Here is a 19,519-nt window from a genome sequence, read left to right on the forward strand (position 1 = left end):
ATATATATATATATATATATATATATATATCGTAATTTTTTAAATGTATATATAGCAATGTAGCGTCTGAGCTAAAATTACTGGGTTCAGTCAAACTCGTAGCTCATGTTGTACATCCGCCCCTGTCGGGAACCAAATTATAGTAAATTACATAATCATATGCCTATAAAGTATATATAAACTAACCTTGAATATGTTTCTTACTCGTTTTTACTACTAGTTGATAAACCATCTAATTAGTTTATCACGTATCATTTTAGGTTTATAATTGTTATACACTCGATAAATCTTTTCCTTGGATCTCATAATATATGTTTCTTCACTCCAATGCTATCGAATTTGATATACTGAATTTGTTGTTATTATTTTGATTCACCTTCATATTTTTTCCTCGAGTTTCAATGATATATAGGCTTTGCACTTCAATATGAACCTCCAACTTAAACAACGTTTTATTAGCAATTTGAAGTTATTAAACAACATTTTATTACTAATTTATGAAATTATTTACCTTGCTTACCTGTAACTGTAAGGACTACACACAACGTGCACGAACAGTTGCAGAATTATCATTAATAATTGATACTTTTTCATCGAAAAATTAGATTATATATGCAGATAGGTAAAAATAAACTTTTATGCACATATATTATACGAATGGGAACCTTGGCGTAACTGGTAAAGTTGTTGTCATATGACCAGGAGGTCACAGGTTCGAGCCGTGGAAACGTCCTCCTGCAAAAATGCAGGGCAAGATCTTTGCGGTCCGGCCCTTTCCCAAAGATACCAAAGCTGATATAAAGAAGTCCCGTGGAAACTCAACAATAATGGGAACAAATATTAATGAGGAAACTTCTACAAGCAACAAAAAGAGAAAGAAGCCGTTTGGACCTAAGAATTACTTGAGCAAGAAGAAGTTCAAAGGTAACTGCCACAATTGTGGAAAGGTTGGACATAAAGTTGTGGACTGCCGTGCACCGAAGAAAGACAAGAAGAAGAGTTAAGCAAACATGGTTGAAAACAACCGCCCCTTATCAACAAGACATTCATCATCTCCTTTAACGTTCTATTCTTTCTTTCCGCAATTTTTTCCGCAATTCCATTAGATTGCAGTGAGTAAGGAGCAATTGTTTGGTGAATAATGTCATATTCCAAACATATTTCTTCAAAAGGAGATTCATATCTGACACCCCTATCACTTCTTATCATTTTGATCTTTTTGTTTAGTTACGTTTTAACTTTGTCGAAAAATGAAAAGAAAATTTTTGTGCTTATATAGAGAAGCACATCTTCTAACTCTTAAAGAGTTGAGAAGAAGTGGTACTTCGCGCCGTCGTTGTCGTTGCTCGATCGGCTTCAATTGATTGATTGATAATTTTTTGGACTATCGATTTGAGTTTAAAATTCGCGACCAAACAGAAATGTTTTCAGCCGAAATGGTACCTCATGTGAACAAGTACCTTCACACTTATTCAACCTAGACTGTTTGGCTATAAATTTAAAATTTTTGCTTTACTTTTCAGCTACCGAAAATCAGCATACTCTCCACTAACTTTTTTACATTTCTGCATTGTTTTCAAAAGCAAAACGCAAGTATCAGTGTGATTTAGTGAAGTTTGTTGAGTTCGGCGTAAGCATAAACGAGTTCCCTTATTTAAAAAAAGAGAGTATATTCGTAGTTTAAAAAACATAATTTTAGCTATCCCATAAGTCCTCCCTCGGTCCTCGCTCTCTCACTCTCTTTGCATTCACTTCTCACCTTCGGGGAAACAAAAGGAGAAGTCTCCCGTCTCTTTCTTCACACACACATTAAACCAAACACGTAATATTCATATTTCACGCTATGTGTCTCTCTTCTTCTCCTCATCTTCTCCTCTCTCAATCTCTTCTATTCCTTCAAAAGCCCTAAAAAAAAACTCAAGCTTTTGTATAACCAGCTGGACTTTTTAATTCGGTCGAATTACATGTTTAGTTTTGTTAGGGTTTCCATTTCTTTTGTGGTAATTTCGTAAATTATGGAGAGATCTGATGGCAAAGATTTTAACAACTTGTCCCACTCCTCTAGCTCCATCTCAGGTCAGCTCACTGCTTTCTTTTTTCTTCTGAAATAGGCTTTTTATTTATTTATTTTTAAATTGTGTGATTTTCATTGAAATTACTGTTTGATTCTATTTGGGTTTTCCTGTTTTACTTTTGTACTCCTTCTGTCCTGTTTTATCTGATGGTGTTTGACTGAGCATGTAATAGATGTGTTCGCGTGAACCCAGTAAGCTTTTGCCCCCACCCTGTATATGTATTAAAAAATCTTACTAAATATTTATAAATATTTGACTGTGAATCCAGTTATTATGGTAGTATTAACTTGAAGTCACTTTAGGAATTAATAAGCTTCAAATTCTGGATCCGTCTTTGCACGGAGTTTAAGAAAGAAAGAAATGTTGGTAAAACTTATGGTCTAAAACACGTTATAGATATTGTGTGGCTATGAACTAATCTCGTAAGGGTAAACTGGAATGTTTAAAGTTAAATTATTTCTAAATATAGAAATGTGTCATTCTTTCTGGGACATACTAAAGAGGAGAGTGGGAGTGATTAGTTTGGTAGAAGAAAAAACTTGTTTATTTTTTAATGTGAAAAGGGTGTATAAATACTGACGTTTCTTGTTGTGTTTTGATGCAGATAGTGCGCTTTTCGATGCATCACAATATGCATTTTTTGGACGAGATATAGGAGAGGAAGTCGAATTGGGGGGCCTAGACGAAGAAGGAAACAGTTGTGTTCCCTCAGTGGATGGTGGATTTGGTGACGAGGATGTACAGGAGTACCATTTGTTCGCAAAAGATGAGGTACATTCTTTTATTTTTATTTTTAAGCTTTACATACTTTGTTTGAAAAAAATGAGGACGTACATGATTTGTTTGTTGAACTGTGTCATACTTGTTTTTATGTATTAATTGTTTCTTGCTTGGGAACATTTGTTCTGTATCTTTATCTAGAATGAAGAGAAAAAGAGGAAATAAATGAACTGGGCATCTGCTCCTTCTATTAAGGAAAATACTAAAGTTACTCTTTTTTTCTTCTTTAGTGTTATTAACTACAGGTTCTCATGCTTGTTAGATCATGAAAGTGCGTCATATCATATATGGTAGCGACACATTCATATTGTTTGCTTTTGCTTGTCCTAGATATGTAGCTTATGGAATTGGCCAAATAGGCAACAGATATTGCCTTCTTTTCTTTGCTTTCTCACCTAAGGGTCCTAAGACCCTCCCCTAGTACTCTACAATCACGAGCCTACTGCAGTCCTTCCTTTCACCATTGATCTAAGAGGTCAATGGGAGGTTTAGGTTGGTGGTTTGCAGGTGTTTGTCCAAGCTTCCGAGCTGCAATTAAGGCTGCCCGTTTAGGGAAGTGGTAGCTAGGAAAGTGGCAAAGGGTGGTAGAAGGCATGTGGGTCTTTTAGCTTCATTCTGATTAGGTTTGTGGACACTACCCTTACGGAACTAAATTTTCTTTTTACTAAAAATATAGGCTAAATATGCTGAGTGCGATAGTAGATGTTTTAAGATTGGTGTTTAGCTCTGACTTGAGGAAAATAACTGCATGTTTCCCTTTTATTGATTTGGTTTGTGAATTTTATCAGTATGCTTACCTGGAGAGTTAGGTGATGTCATTGTCAATTAACTGTTAGAATATATGTTTTCCCCACTTTTTGTTCTTCTGGCTCAGGAATTTGATATTTTCTTCTAACTCTCATTTTTTTTGCATTCAGTTTGTGTCATCTCTAGATAATGTTGGTACCATCCCTTGTGAATTTGTGTCCTTGGTGGTGTGTGTATGCTGTATTTATTTATTACTTTGATGAGTTGCTGATATACTGTAGAGTAGTCTGCTTTATTAAACTAATAATTTACTGCTTTATCTTCAGGGATCAGCTTTGGGGTCTTTATCCGACATAGATGATCTGGCAACTACATTTTCAAAGGTCAGCCCATGATGTACCTTTTTTATTGGTGGTTTTCATTGTAATACCTGGTCATGCTATTTTAACTTAATCTCTTCTTGATTCTGGATAGAAATGCGAGTTACTTTGGTCTAATGTACCGCGTGCATCAAAACTAAAGACCTATTAGTCTAGTGGGAAACATCTATAAGATAATCCCCGGGGTACTCTCCGATGGACTAAACAATGTGCTGGATGAGATAGCGTCTACCTCGCGGAATGCTTTTGTGGAAGGAAGACAGATTTTAGACGCTACGTAGGTGGCAAATGAAGTAGTAGATCCATAGGGAAGCTGGAAAAACTTGGTATATTTTGCTAGCTGGACCTCAAGAAAGCGTATCCCGTACGGTTATGTCAATTGGGATTTCTTGATTTCTTTATATTGAGAATGAGATTCGCTGACAGGCGGAGGAAGTGGATTAGATGCTGCATAGCTATGGTCAAATACTCGGTCCTGGTGAATGGTTGCCTACGTGGGATTTTTGGTAGCTCAATAGGCCTGAGATAGGGAGATGTATTATTGCCCATACTATTTATAATGGTTATGAAACCGTTGAGTAAAATGATGGATAGAGTGCTAAGTGGATAATTGAGGGGTTTCTCAACAGCGGGGGTCAAGGCATTGTCAGAGTTACACACTGCTTATTTGCAAATGAGACTAATATTTTGCGATGCCAACAAGAACCACCGGAAGCCTTGAGAAATCATCATCTAGTTGGTGAAGTGGATAATTCTGGTAGTCTATAACAGGTGATCAACTGTAGGATTGGAGCCCTCCTAACCACTTATCTTGGTCTGTATTTTAGTTTAGTTCATTAAACAAAGACACAACAATGTGGAATCCGGTAGTAAAAAGGTAGAGAAAAGACTTGCAGGATGGAGAAAAGATATTCTCAAAAGGGACAGGAAGTATTAACTAAAAGCACTATATCGAACATTCCCACTTATTTCGTGTCCCCACTAGTACTTGCTAGCGTGACAGAGAAACTGAAAGACTACAGAGGAACATCCTGCGGGACTCCGTCTATGGGGCAAGTAAATTTCACTTAGTTGGGAAGTTGGTACGACCTCCAAAAGGTGGGGGAACGCTAGGGGTAAAAACTCTCGCGTCGTTAACAAGGCCGTGTTAGGGAAGTGGTTGTGGAGATTTGGAACAGAGGAGATGTGATAGCGGAAAAATACGGCACCATGGAAGGGGGTGGATGACCAAAACACCAATGTTCCTTTTTGGTGCAGCCACTGGAGAGATACTTTTTGATAAGGAGCCTCTGGAGAGATATATTTTGATAAGGAGGCTCTGGTGAGATATTATAAAGAGATGGAGAAGAGTGTAGTGGTTGTATCTCATTCAGGTTATGGAATGTACAAGGTTAGTTTTTGGGGGGACAACATGTTGAGGATTACTTTCACAAATATCTAAGTATTTCTTGAAAAAGAGATAACTGTCCAACAAGTTGGGAGATTACATGAGTGGGGGTGTAATTCGGGATCTCATACTTAAGGAGGAATCAGGATACAGATTTTGCTTGAAACGACGCAGGGCATGGCAGGCCGTGGACATGGCACGACGCAGGGCATGTCCAGGATGTCGGGCGTGGCCATGGCACGACGTCGGGAGTGGCAGGGCGTGGCCATGGACGACGCAAGGCATGGCAGGGCGTGGCAGGGCATGGAAAGGCGTGGCCATGGCCATATACAAACGTTACTGGTAGAGAGTCATAATTCTTAAAGATGGGTGTTAGGAAGTAGTGGACGTATAGAGTTGCTACTGTGAGTTGCTAGTTAGAGAGAAGTCAGGTTTTCCTATCCACTGGTTTGGATTCTATGGTGCCAATAAAGGTATGTTTTTTCATTTGGCTGCCTGCTAGTGGAGCGGTTCTAATAGCCAAAAATTTGAGGAAGAGGAGGATCACATATGCTAGTTAGTGCTTCATTCATGTGTAGACACTCGGAGAGGACATGAATCATCTCGTACTAAATTGGTCGGTAGCATCATGTCTGTGGTGGGAGCTTTAGATGGTTCAGACTCAATGGACCATGCCGAGTATTGTACAATGGACCATGCCGAGTATTGTGAAGGATGCATTATCTAGTTGGGCCTTTAAAGGAAAGAAAAGAAGACACCAGGTGTGGGATGTTGCTCATTAGCACTTATGTGGATAGTATGGAGAAAAAGAAATATGAGACCTTTTGAAGGACAAATAGCTTAATTTTGTACATCTGGAGAATAATAACCCTTGTTTTTAATGTCTTTTTGGTGCATCCATGAGGTTCCTACTTGTAAACTATGTTGCTCGTACTCTCCACAAAATGTGGCCGGATGCGTGTCGGATCCTCCAAAAGTAGTGTATTTTTGGAGGATCCGACACGTGTGCGGCAACATTTTAGAGAGCCCGCGCAACATAGCTTGTAAAGAAGATAGGTGTCATGCATGGTGGTTCTCTACTTTTTGGTGTACCCCTTGTATATGGGAGCTTTGCCATTATCAATTTTTTTTTTGAGAAGGTAACATATTAGTATATATAATAAATTTAGACTGCAAAACAGTGTAGTCCTATATAGTTACAAGGAGAGTTGAAGCCTGAGTTCCCAAGTCTTAACCTATCATAAGTAATCTAAAATCTCATAAATAAATTCAGCTTCTTGTAAGTACTCCTGTTTACACCAAAAATAAAATAGGACTAAACAATTCATCTTCAGTTTTTCAATGGAACTTCTGTTATTTTCAAAACATCTCTGGTTTCTCTTTCCAGATTGTCCACCAAATGCAAGTTGGGACAATCTTCCATCTGTCTTTGTGTCCTGAAAGGTTACCATCTCTGTTCCAACAAGCTAGGACTTCCCGGATTCTCCTTGGCATGGTCTACCTGATTCCCCTCAAATTAATGAATATTTTCCATAATTGATCTGTCATTCTACAGTGTAAAAAGAGATGATTGATTGTCTCGGCCTCTTCACCACATAAATAACATCTGGAACATAATTGAAAATCCCTCTTAATGAGATTGTCTTGAGTCAAAACTGCCTCTTTTGCCAATAACCATGTGAAACATGTTACCTTGTATGGGATTTTAACTTTCCATATCATCTTCCAAGGCCAACAATCAATCTGATTATTTGAAAGGTTAAACTCCTTATATGCTAAGTTCACAAAAAAAATTCCTTGTGCGTTCCTATTCCAAGACATACTATCCACTCTGGTTGAAAGCCCCCTGAATTATTCTATGGTGTTATAGAACTCTGTTAGCCTGTCCACCTCCCAGTCATTCAATAGTCTTCGGAAGTCATTCAATAGTCTTCGGAAGCTAAGATTCCATCTTGGATTACCCCATACTTCTCTCACGTATGCTCTCTGTTGCTGATTCAGATTGTAAATATCCGGAAAGAGTTGCTTCCATGGCCTTTGCCCTAGCCATTTGTCATCCCAAAAGGATGTTTTCATACCATCTCCTACTTTGAGACTGGACTTGTTGACGAGCATGGGCCATAAGTTTCTTATGGATTTCCACCAACTGACTCCATAGGTGTTATTCACAGCTTTAGTAGTCCATTTACCATCTATCCCATATTTTATCTTGATAGTATCCCTCCACAAGGACTGTTCTTCAGCAGTAAATCTCCATAGCCATTTCATCATCAGTCTTTGGGTTTGGATTCTCAAATTCTTGATTCCCAGAGCACCTTCCTTCTTACTGGTTGTAAGGGTACTCCATTTTGCCAAGTGCATTTTCTTTGTGTCACTATTCCCTTGCCAAAGGAAATTTCTTCTTATAGCATCCAGCTTCTTCACAACACCGACATGAATCGGAAACAGAGACATTAGGTAAAGCATCAAGAATACTATTTATCAAAATCAATCTTCCACCTAGAGAGAGATATTGGTTCTTCCAATTTGATAGCTTTTTTTCATGCTTCTCAATCACTCCATTCCAAATCCTTTTTGATTTACTCCTCACCCCAGTGGCATATCCAAGTAGATTGTTGGCAATACTCCTACTTTACCCCCTAAAATTGCAGCCAGATGGTGGATCTCATTAACTGGATAAATGTAACTTTTACTCCAATTAATGTGTAATCCTGAAGTGGCTTCAAAGAGAATGAAAATTAATCTCAGTACTTTCAGGTTATCTCTATTAGCATCACAAAAAACTAAAGTATCATCAACATATTGTAAATGAGAGATCTCCAGATTGTAGGCAGCCCGGGGATTCACAATAAAGCTCCTAATCCAGCTGTTGGTCTGTGTTGTTTTTATCAAATCATTTAAACCCTCCGTGGATAAGATGAATGTGAAAGGTGATAGGGGATCCCCTTGTTTAAGACCTCTCTTAGATGCAAAGAATCCAGTCGGTGAGCCATTTATCAAGATTGAAAATTTAACTGTGCTAGTACAAAACCTGATCCAATTAATCCATCTGCCATCAAACCCCATTTTCTCAAGCACCCCCCAAAGGAATTTCCAGTTGAGATGGTCGTAAGCCTTTTCAATGTCTCATTTGCATAATATACCAGGTTTCTTACTCTTTATCCTTGCATCTACACATTCATTTGCTATAAGGATGGCATCCATTATCTGTCTTCCTTTTATGAAGGCCATCTGTTGGGCGTCCGCCACCTTATGTACCACTTTTTTAAGTCTCTCTGTTAAAAGTTTTGAAATGATTTTGTAAACACTACCTATCAGGCTAATAGGTCTAAAATCCTTCAACTACTTGGCACCCATCTTCTTGGGAATTGATGCTATGAAAGTAGCATTAAAACTGTTTTCAAAGAAACCTTGTTCATGGAAATTCTGGATGGTAGCAACCACTTCCACCCTCACCACCTCCCAACAATGTATAAAGAAAGCCATAGAATATCCATCTGGACCAGGGGCCTTATCCCCTGCACAAGCCTTCACTTTCCCATATTTCCTGTTCTTCAAAAGAATTTTGCAGCATCTGATTTTCCTCTGCACTAATCAAAGACATTCTCTGAAACTAGCCTGTGGTCTCCATTCCTCTTATTCTGCATAAAGTCTTTGATAAAAGGAAACTATTTCCCTTTTAATGTCAGTTGGATCTTTTAAAGTAACCCCTTCTGCTGCAATTTGATCAATATAGTTGTATCTTTTATGGGCATTTGCAGTTCTATGGAAGAACTTAGTATTGCTATCTCCTTCCTTGAGCCATAGTGCCCTGGATCTTTGCCTCCAAGTCACCTCCTCATGTTTAGCATTTTCCTCAAACTCCACAGATAGGACCCCTTAGGTGTACTTCTCCATCATTCAATATTCTTTGCTCTTGTATCTCTTCTAATTCAGCTAGTTGTGTAAGGATGTTTTGTCTCTGCAGTTCCAAATTACCCTGCAAAGATCTGCTCCACTCTTTAAGTTTCTCCTTCAGCGCTTTCAATTTAAAAGGAAGGATATAATCAGGTCGTCCTTCACAAGAAAAAGAGTCCCACCAATCTTTAACCCTTTCTTTGAAACCCTCTGTTTGCAGCCACCAATTTTCAAACTTAAAATAAGACTTCGCTGGCTCCCAGTTCCCACACTCTAGTAACAATGGTGAGTGATCAGAAGTGACTCTATGGAGAATAGATTGTTTTATGTTCCTGAAAGCTGCTACCCACCCTTTAGAGATAAGAAAACTCCACAGATAGGGCCCCGTAGGTGTACTTCTTCATCATTCAATATTCTTTGCTCTTGTATCTCTTCTAATTCAGCTAGTTGTGTAAGGATGTTTTGTCTCTGCAGGTCCAAATTACCCTGCAAAGATCTGCTCCACTCTTTAAGTTTCTCCTTCAGGGCTTTCAATTTAAAAGGAAGGATATAATCAGGTCGTCCTTCACAAGAAAAAGAGTCCCACCAATCTTTAACCCTTTCTTTAAAACCTCTGTTTGCAGCCACCAATTTTCAAACTTAAAATAAGACTTCGCTGGCTCCCAGTTCCCACACTCTAGTAACAATGGTGAGTGATCAGAAGTGACTCTATGGAGAATAGATTGTTTTATGTTCGCTGCTACCCACCCTTCAGAGATAAGAAATCTGTCAATTCTAGCTGCTATATCATGTCTTTCCCCCTTCTTCCATGTGAACCTTCCTCCTGAAAGTTGAAGATCTTCCAATTTCATATCCTCAATAAACTCAGAGAAATCAGACATTCCTCTGGTGAATCTGTTACAATTCTTCTTCTCAGAAGGGAATCTCACAGTGTTGAAATCCCCACATAACACCCATGGCCCAGTAAAAAGATCCCTGGCTGCCCCAAATTCCCACCAAACTTCTTCCCTATCCTTCCTATCATTTGGAGCATAGACACTTAGATAAGTGCCATGTAAAGTCCTGGTTTTTACCGGTGAATTTGCAAGTAATACAATGAGATCCCAAGCTACTGATCTCCCCCTCCCAAATTCTGCTGTCCCACAACATGATTATGCCCCCCCCTCCCACCCACAGTCCCACTAGCTTCTAACTGTGCAAACTTCACCCATCTGTTTGCCCATAGCTCTTTAACTACATTCCTTACGTCTCCTTCTAATTTGGATGCTTGAAAGCAAAAAACGTCTGCTCTCCAACTTTGAATCAAGCTCTTGATCATATCCCTCTTTTTCTTACGGTTCAACCCCCTCACGTTCCATGAGACAATGTTTACCTTCATCAATTCTGGATAAGTGTGATACCTCCCTTGCTTCGTGTGCCATTGCTTTTAAAATTGCTACCAATGTCCAGACTCTTCAATTCTTTTGAAAGTTTCTTCTTAGGCGTGTTTGGTAACAATGAGCTAGATCCCTCCCTGTTTATTTGCCTTTTTCTATCAATTTTCATAAATAATTCAAGTGCTTCCTTCTCACATCGTTTGAAATCCAGCCCAAACTCCTTGTTTAATCTGATGATATTTTGATGTACCCAAATTGGAGTGTCAAAATCAGGGTCTGTTTCTTCTACATGAACATGTGTGCTCAATGGTACTGCCTCTTCAATTGTCAGGCCATTCACTTCGCCCATCTCTCTCATCTGCATGTTGCCCTCTTCTTGATTCTCTGTTGCTGTAAAACAATCAGCTAAAATAATGGACATAGGCTCTTCATCCTTTGATAAATCACTTTGAAATTCCTCATTGTCTCTCTCTTCTCTCTCTTCTGCTTCTCTCTCTGTTTCTTTCGATGTTATTGCTTTAAGAAGTATCGGTGTTTGGGTCTCCTGTGGTGGAAGAGATTCATTAGCCTTATTCTACTCATTTAAAATATCTATCTTGGACTCTGTAGAGATCTCATTAATAGATTCTAAGATGCATTGGGCTAAAATATCTGGGCCCAAAGATTTTGTAATATTATTATGGCCCAAATCCTCACTACACATCAAGTGGGTAACCTTCTCACGTGTATGGTCACGTGATTTATTAAAGGAGGCTTGTGAATTTTTTAGCAGCATCTGCTCTACATCTTCTGCCTGATGAATCTGATTAGTTTCGTGACTTTATAGGGGCTAATGAATTGATGTAATGTTGCAACCAGTTGAACTTAAGAGAGAGGTGAAGGAAACAGAGCCTTTCACACATTAATAGGAGTTGCAGCTAATAATTTTCTTTTCCTTGTCTACTTAGTTTTCATGTCTCTGATTGGCATTAGTGTGATATGCTATTCCTGAAATAATACTTAAGTTTGATGTGTAATACCTTAAAATTTTGCTTCACTTAGTTTTTGGGATTTACCTTCCGATCTTTCTTGCACATTGCACAGTTGAGTATGTTATAATGAATAATGATCTTGATGGTGTGTCCTTACATAATCTTTCTTGAGGCTTACATGATTGTCTTTCTTTCTCCAGTTGAACAGAAACGTCACAGGACCTAGGCATCCTGGAGTTATTGGAGATCGTGGATCAGGATCTTTTTCTAGAGAAAGTAAGTGCACATGTTGATTCATCTTTGTGTCAGCATCTGATGTTGCTGTTTTATTTTAAAGAAATCTCTTCGACTATTGGCTGAGTGATATTCACTACGATTTTCCTTGTTAATTATATCTGTTGTACTATGTAAAAGAAATTTTATTCCCCTAATCGCTCTATCTGCCCCTGCAAATTTGGTCATAGTCCAAGTTCTGTAAATTCTGAGATATCATACATAGGCGCTTGACTCATACCTTTGGAAACTAAAATTGGTTGCGCTGCACATGGCAGAGAGTTCGCCCTTTCTTTTCAGTTTTAGTCTTTTTGGTGCTAACTGTAAATCTGAAGTCCTTTAAATCCTTCACTATTTCCCTACCATCTTTCTTCTTCTTTTTGGGGTCAGGCAAGCATCTTTTCAATTTTGCATGTTCAATTATTACAGGAAATCTGTAGGAGACTCTTGTATCTAAGGAAAATTTGATTTGCCATTGTAATATATGCCATATTAGATCTATAATTCATTATTGTCATTCTTATGATGACCTTGCCATGTAGGTCTCTTTGATTGACAGAAGTTGTTTGCAGGTTCGTCGGCAGCTGAATGGGAAAAGGAAACTGATTTTACTGATTGGTTTGATCAGCATTTGTCTGACACTGAATGTTACCAGGATAGCAAAAGATGGTCTTCACAGACACATTTCTCTTCTGTGCATCATGCAGAGTCAAAACCGTTGTATAGAACATCCTCCTACCCTGAGCAACCCCAACAACTTCAACGCTTCTCAAGCGAACCCATTTTAGTGCCAAAGGCATCTTACACTTCTCTCCCTCCTCCTGGTGGCAGATCTCAACAAGCCTCACCACACAGCCTATTGCATCATCAAAGTATGCCATCTCTTGCTGCTGGACCTCAGTCTCCCTATTCAACTGCCAATCTCCCCACTTTGTCAAATCCTAATATCCATTTAGCAGGCTTGTCTCATGGGCTCCATTACGGTGGAAACATGCCACAGTGGACCCCTACGGGTCTTTCTCTCAATACCCGGCTGCAAAACCACTGGATTAGTCATGCCGGTCTCCTCCATGGGGATCATTCTAGCCTCTTAAATAGTATATCTCCACATCAATTTCCTCAGATTGGGTTATTGTCCCCTCAGTTAATGTCCCCCCGGCAGCTACAGCAGCAGAGATTCCATCCTTCAGTTCAACCATCTTTAGCTCATTTTTCTGCACTGCGTTCCCAATTTAATTCCTTTCCTTCACCTTCCCATCTGGGTAAGTATGGATCGGCTGATTCGAGAGATTCAAGATCTAAGTCATCAAATAAAGGTAGACAGAATGTGCGCTTTTCTCAACAAGCCTCTGAAGCTGGTAGCCAAAAAAGTGAGAGTAATGTTTCCAAGTTCAGATCTAAGTACATGACTGGTGATGAAATAGAGAGCATCCTGAAAATGCAGCATCCCGCAATACATGGCAATGATCCATATGTGGACGATTATTATCACCAAGCTCGGCTTGCAAAGAAAGCAGCTGAGTCGAGGTCAAAATATCGTTTTTGTCCAAACAAGGAGCAACCTTCAAGGTCACGTAATAGCACAGAGTCACAACCTCATCTCCATGTTGATGCTAAGGGGCAGATTTCATTTTCCTCCATCCGCAGGCCTCGTCCTCTTCTTGAATATGATCCACCCGGATTTGTATGTAATGGCAGTGGTGAACATGACATGTCTGAGAAACCTTTAGAGCAGGAACCAATGCTTGCAGCTAGAATTACAATAGAGGATGGTTTCTATCTTCTCCTTGAGGTCGATGACATCGACAGGCTACTTCAGTTTAGTCAGCCGCAAGATGGAGGTGCTCAGCTGAGGCGGAAGCGGCAGATCCTGTTGGAAGGCATGGCTGCCTCACTTCAGCTTGTTGACCCGCTTGGAAAAAGTGGGAGTTCAGTTGGGCTTACCCCTAAAGATGACATTGTGTTCTTATGGCTGGTGTCTCTTCCAAAAGGCCGGAAACTCATTTCAAGGTATCTTCAGCTTCTGGCACCCGGTGGCGAGCTTGCAAGAATAGTTTGCATGGCAATTTTTCGGCATTTAAGGTTTTTGTTTGGCGGTCATCCACCTAATCCAGGAGCCACTGAGACAATTACTAATTTTGCAAAAACAGTCTCTGCATGTACCCGTGGCATGGACCTTAATTTGCTTAGTGCTTGTCTAGCTGCTGTTGTTTGTTCCTCAGAGCAGCCGCCTCTTCGTCCTCTTGGAAGCCCTGCTGGAGATGGAGCCTCTATTATTCTTAAATCTGTTCTTGAAAAGGCAACTCATCTCTTGACTGATCCTCAGGCTGTTAGCAGCTTCAGCATGCCTAATCCTGCTCTTTGGCAGGCATCATTTGATGCCTTTTTTGGTTTACTTACTAAGTATTGCTTGAGTAAGTACGACTCAATAATGCAATCGATACTTCCACAGACTCCGTCAAACACAGAAACGTTTGATGCAGAAGCTGCAAGAGCTGTAAGCAGAGAGATGCCGGTCGAACTTTTACGTGCTAGTCTCCCGCACACAAATGAGCAGCAGAGGAAGCTGTTGTTGAATTTTGCTCAGAGGTCCATGCCTGTGACTGGATCCAATGCTCACGGTGGAAGCACTGGACAAATAAGTCCTGAATCTGTAAGCTGTTAGTGGAGATGCTAAGATGTCATAATTGCAAATAGTTCTCAAGATCATCATCTGGCTGGCCTTTTCAGAACATAATCTTCTGCTATGCCTCCATGCCAGAAAAAATGTTGAAGGCTAGAATTAGGGGTATGCATATATGTTGGACGCCGTTTTAATGCCTAAAGCTCCTCTTCCTCCTCCAACTTATGTGTCTTTTTCTATTTTTTCCAACTTTTTCTTTCCATGTTTCTTTTCCCTCTTTTCAACTTTTCGTCATCCTTTTTTTGAAGGAAAGGTTTGGTTCTTTCTCTTTTGTGACAAGTCTCATTTTCGATAGCTGTGTATAATGTCAGAAAGTGACGGGGTTATTGGTCCTTTTTAGAGTTTTTCATCCAAAGAGCTTGTTTTTCTAATGCTCTTTCTGTAAACTTGGATAAAAGCTGGAAAGGTAGGATGTAAAGATGATTTATGGGGAGTTTTAGGAGCTCTTCCACTTGGCCATCTTCTCTCTTTTTTTTCAGGAAGAAGAGGCGTTGACGTTGCTGGCTCATAGGACATGATGGCTCAACTCTGCAGTTTCAGTAGGAAATATTTGTTATAGACTTGAAAACTTTTATGGATGAAAACTGTAATAATTACATGCTCTTGTTCATTAACTATTATTCTACTGAATAATGTTCCCCCGTATTGTTTACAAAGTTGATTTGATATTTTGCTGTCCCGTCAATGGTTCAGGTACGCCAATGGCATTATAGCTTTTTACCAGTGTTGGCACACTGGATGTACTGTAGATGCTATATCGTCTTCAATTTGTCGCTGTATGAAAAGGGCTGTGGATTATTTTTTATAATCGCCTATCGCTGTAAGCGACTGAATTTCAATACCAGTGCTAGTTCAGTGGCAAGGCTGGGATATAGCAGCATGTTTCCTTGATGAAAGTGCTGAATTTTGTTCAGGCAATCAAAGTAGTTTATTTTACAGCATAGTTTCTGTAGATTGATAAAAGCACTATGCTAAGCTCTTAATGCTTGCTTTACAGCACTTAATTTTTACTCTTGTAAAAAGTCGGCGGACGGGGACGGGGGTTGCGTTGAATATCAACAAACACTGTACAGATGAGCAAACAAACATATGATGGCAAAAAAAGTGTTTTACTGAATTAGTTGGGATCTGCTATGTGAATTCTCATATGATGTCCCGACCTATACTCTCATTTTAAACTAGTTGGGATCTGCTATGTGTATTCTCTATCTTCTAATTCGCTCAATTTGAACTCACTTCATTCCATATTGATTTGAGCATTGGAGCGATTTCAAGCCTAACACTGTTTTCTGAATGGTGAAAGTTAACCGATAATGGAAGAAATAGGCGTGGTGCACACAAATTGACCTGAAATATTAATAATAAATAAATATAGAATTGAACAATAAATAAATAAAAATACCCAATAAGTTAAGTAGCCAAGATTTTTACAATAAATTCCATTGTTTTTCTGATAACTGTAACAAAGATAAAAAGTTAGTTACACAAGTCCAAAAGCTAGGTAACATGACACTTCCCCAGAAGACCAGGACTTCGTTTTGGCAGTTTAATTAGGTTCTAAAATAATTATTATCCCCTCATTTTGAAGCTTAGATCTGCTTTTGCACTATATACTCATATTTCTTTTACTCTTACTTTATCTTTTCTTGCTCTCTTTATACTTATAATTTTATTAAATCGCCCCTCTTCGTTATTCTTTTCTTGTTTATCTTTTTTTCTCCATTTCTTTGCATTTCAGTTTGCTTTACAGATCAAAGACTCTTCCTTTCATCTCCTACTTAGGTAAAAAAAGAAAGTTCTTTGTTCTCTTTATTATTGATCATTTAGCATTCTTTCATTTTTTGTATTGTTTTGGTTGATTATGTAATAGTTTTCGTTGATTGTCAACTTCTCTTTTGCATGGCATTTGTACAAAGGTCATACTTTGTTTTGGTGTTATTTTTGGGGATATAAATTTAATATTTAACCTATTACAGTCAAACTTCTCTATAACAACCTCGTTTGTTCCGATATTTTTTTGTTGCTATATTGAAGTGTTGTTATAGGGACATATATCATAACATAGCATAAAAGTTGGTTTCAAAAAAAAAATTGGCATTTATAGTGAATGAATATATCATAACATAACATAAAAGTCGGTTCCAAAAACAATTTGGATAGAGATGCTCTTATAGAGAGGTATGACTGTAACAATCAACTAATCTCGATCTCAAACTAGTTGGTTTGATTTGTCACACTATTTTGTTATATATTCATTCTCATATGCAGATTCAGAATTTTAAATCAACGAGTTAGTAATTCGTGAGAGGGAGTTCGAGTTTAGTATGAATATATAGTTTTTGTAAAATTACTCAATTATATGTATAATTCTCCATATTTATCCTTGCATAGAGATTGATTTACCTTCTCTCTCTTGGTGCAGGGGAGAGAAGTTATAAATTATGATACTTTATGTCCATCAAGTTACATTTTAGCATGTATGTGGAAGTTGCAATAGCAAAGCAATTGGTTGAGAAGTAGGAATTCTTTCATAGCAAAAAGGTAATTGCTTTCAATGAACTAATGGAATGATTTTTCTCCTTTCTATTTCTTTTGGTTTATCTCTGAGTCATTTTTTTTTGTAAGAGGGGAAACCGCAACCGCTACGACCTCTGCCCTTAGGGTGAGCACTCTGTGGTGAGCACTTTGTGCACACTGAGTAAACCTCCCCATGTGTAATAGCCCACAAATCACACAGGGATGTAAACCACACTAGGCAAGTCCTGTGAGACATGCTCAACCCAGAAGACATTGAGGGGGGAATCGATCCCAGGTCATTCGTATAGATGACCGCCCTCCAAACCCATTGAAATTGGATGAACTTTTGGATTCTTTGATAGTAGTAGTTTATTTGTAAATGTAAGGGGTCGTTTGGTAAGATGGATAAACAAAAAAAATTCTGGAATAAAAATTTAGTACCGTCGTATCCCTTGTTTGGTTACTAATTCTGGGATAAGTTGTCCTAAGATTAAAAATAGTATTGGGATAACTTATACCTACCAGAGAGTGAAATAGTAATCCCAAGTTAAACCAGTAAAATTGACAATCTCAGGATTAATACAACAACATAAATTGTATTTAAACCAAATGACCCCTTAATAGTGTTAGAACTTTAAATACTTGTCATACATACTCCCCCCATTTAGATTATGTAGCAACATTTTCCTTTTAGTGGTCTTGAGGCAGCTTTTTAAAATTGAAATGATTTAACTTAAACTTTCTATTTTTCCCTTAGCAAGAAACTTTTATAGTCACGCAAATGTTATAGAATGTTCAAGATTACAAGTTTTGAAAAGTCTTATACCCACACAAATGTTACAGTATGTTTCGAGTAAGGGTGCCAAGTGGGTCGGTCCAGGTCCGAGACCGCGGACCAAGTTTTAGCGGGCCTGGTCCGGTCTCGTGGGCCGGTCCTATGATTTGGGCCCGTCAGGCCCGGGACCGTTTAGCCCGCCAGGGTCGGGACCGGCCCGGTCCCTTAGCGGGCCAAACGGTTCCAACGACTATTTTTTTTATAAAAAAAAAAAATAGTCGTTGGGCTGTCAAAAATAGTCGTTGGCTATTTATAAAATTGCCATTTAACCCCCCTCCCTCTCCCCCCAACTTTGTTTTAATCCCAAACTTTTTATAATTATACTTTTTCCCTATTTTTAACTATAAATACCCCATCATTATTTTATTTTTTCTTACAAAATCGTCAATCTATCACAATCTCTTTCTAATTTACTTCTATAATTGCTACTATTACTTACTTTGTTGTTACAATTTGTGAAACAATTGTGAAGTTAGTGAATTGAAGTCTTCAACGATAATCAATTTCCAACAAGTTGTTCGTCAATTCGGTAAACTCGTTCCAACTCTTAAGTTTTAATATTATAATTTTGTTTGTTTTATTTACTTTGCTTGATTAATTAAGATGGCTTATTCCTTAAAAAATATGTTTAGTAAAAATAAGGGAAAATCGAAGAGTGGTGAATCTAGTGGCCAATCTGTTCCTCCTCCACTTCCCCCGGCTCTCCGACCCAAACCTGTTACCCGTCCTACACCTCCTATTCTTGATAGCGATAATAGTTTATTACAATTTACCGAGAGTCAATTTTGCCATAATATTGCATATATATATATATACTATAAGATGTATATATATATATACATATATAGTAAGATGTATATATATTATAGTATAGTATAGTATATATGTAAGCTTTTATATATATATATATATATATATATATATATATATGTGTGTGTATATCGAATATAGCTTATATATCTTAAGTTGTATATATAGTATATACTATGCTATACTATACTATACTATAATATATATACATCTTACTATATATATTATATATATCTTAAGATGTATATATAGTATATCTTAAGATGTATACTATCAAATATGACTTATATACTATGTATATATATAGTATAGTGTGTGTATATATATATATATATATATCTTAAGATGTATATATATACTATAATATATATACATAGTTTATAAGTCATATTCGATAGTATATATCTTAAGATATACTATATATACATCTTACTATATATAAGCTTAAGTATATACTATACTATATATTCGATATATTCAATATATATACATATCTTAAGATGTATATATAGTAAATCGAATTATATTATATATATAAGCTTATATATATATCGAATATAGCTTATATATCTTAAGATCTACTATACTATACTATATATATATCTAGTATACTATGTATATATAGTATATCTTAAGATGTATATATAGTATATTTTAAGATGTATACTATCGAATGTGGCTTATATACTATGTATATATAATATAGTATATATATATATATTTTAAGATGTATATATAGTATATAAATCGAATATAGCTTATATATCTTTATTAACATTTTTTTCTCT

At 37.6% G+C, this 19,519-nt stretch overlaps 1 protein-coding gene across 1 annotated transcript; it reads left to right on the forward strand.

Moving 5' to 3' along the window:
• Positions 1 to 1,725: 1,725 nt before the first annotated feature.
• On the forward strand, positions 1,726 to 15,248 carry LOC104091954 (protein PAT1 homolog 2-like). Its single transcript, XM_009597401.4, has 5 exons — positions 1,726 to 2,076; positions 2,680 to 2,846; positions 3,929 to 3,985; positions 11,814 to 11,889; positions 12,459 to 15,248. The coding sequence occupies exons 1-5, from the start codon at positions 2,016 to 2,018 to the stop codon at positions 14,549 to 14,551; spliced, it is 2,454 nt and encodes an 817-aa protein (XP_009595696.1). The 5' UTR covers positions 1,726 to 2,015; the 3' UTR covers positions 14,552 to 15,248.
• The last annotated feature ends 4,271 nt before the right edge of the window (positions 15,249 to 19,519 follow it).

This window comes from Nicotiana tomentosiformis, chromosome 6, assembly GCF_000390325.3.
Source record: "Nicotiana tomentosiformis chromosome 6, ASM39032v3, whole genome shotgun sequence".
NCBI classification, from domain to species: Eukaryota; Viridiplantae; Streptophyta; class Magnoliopsida; order Solanales; family Solanaceae; genus Nicotiana; species Nicotiana tomentosiformis.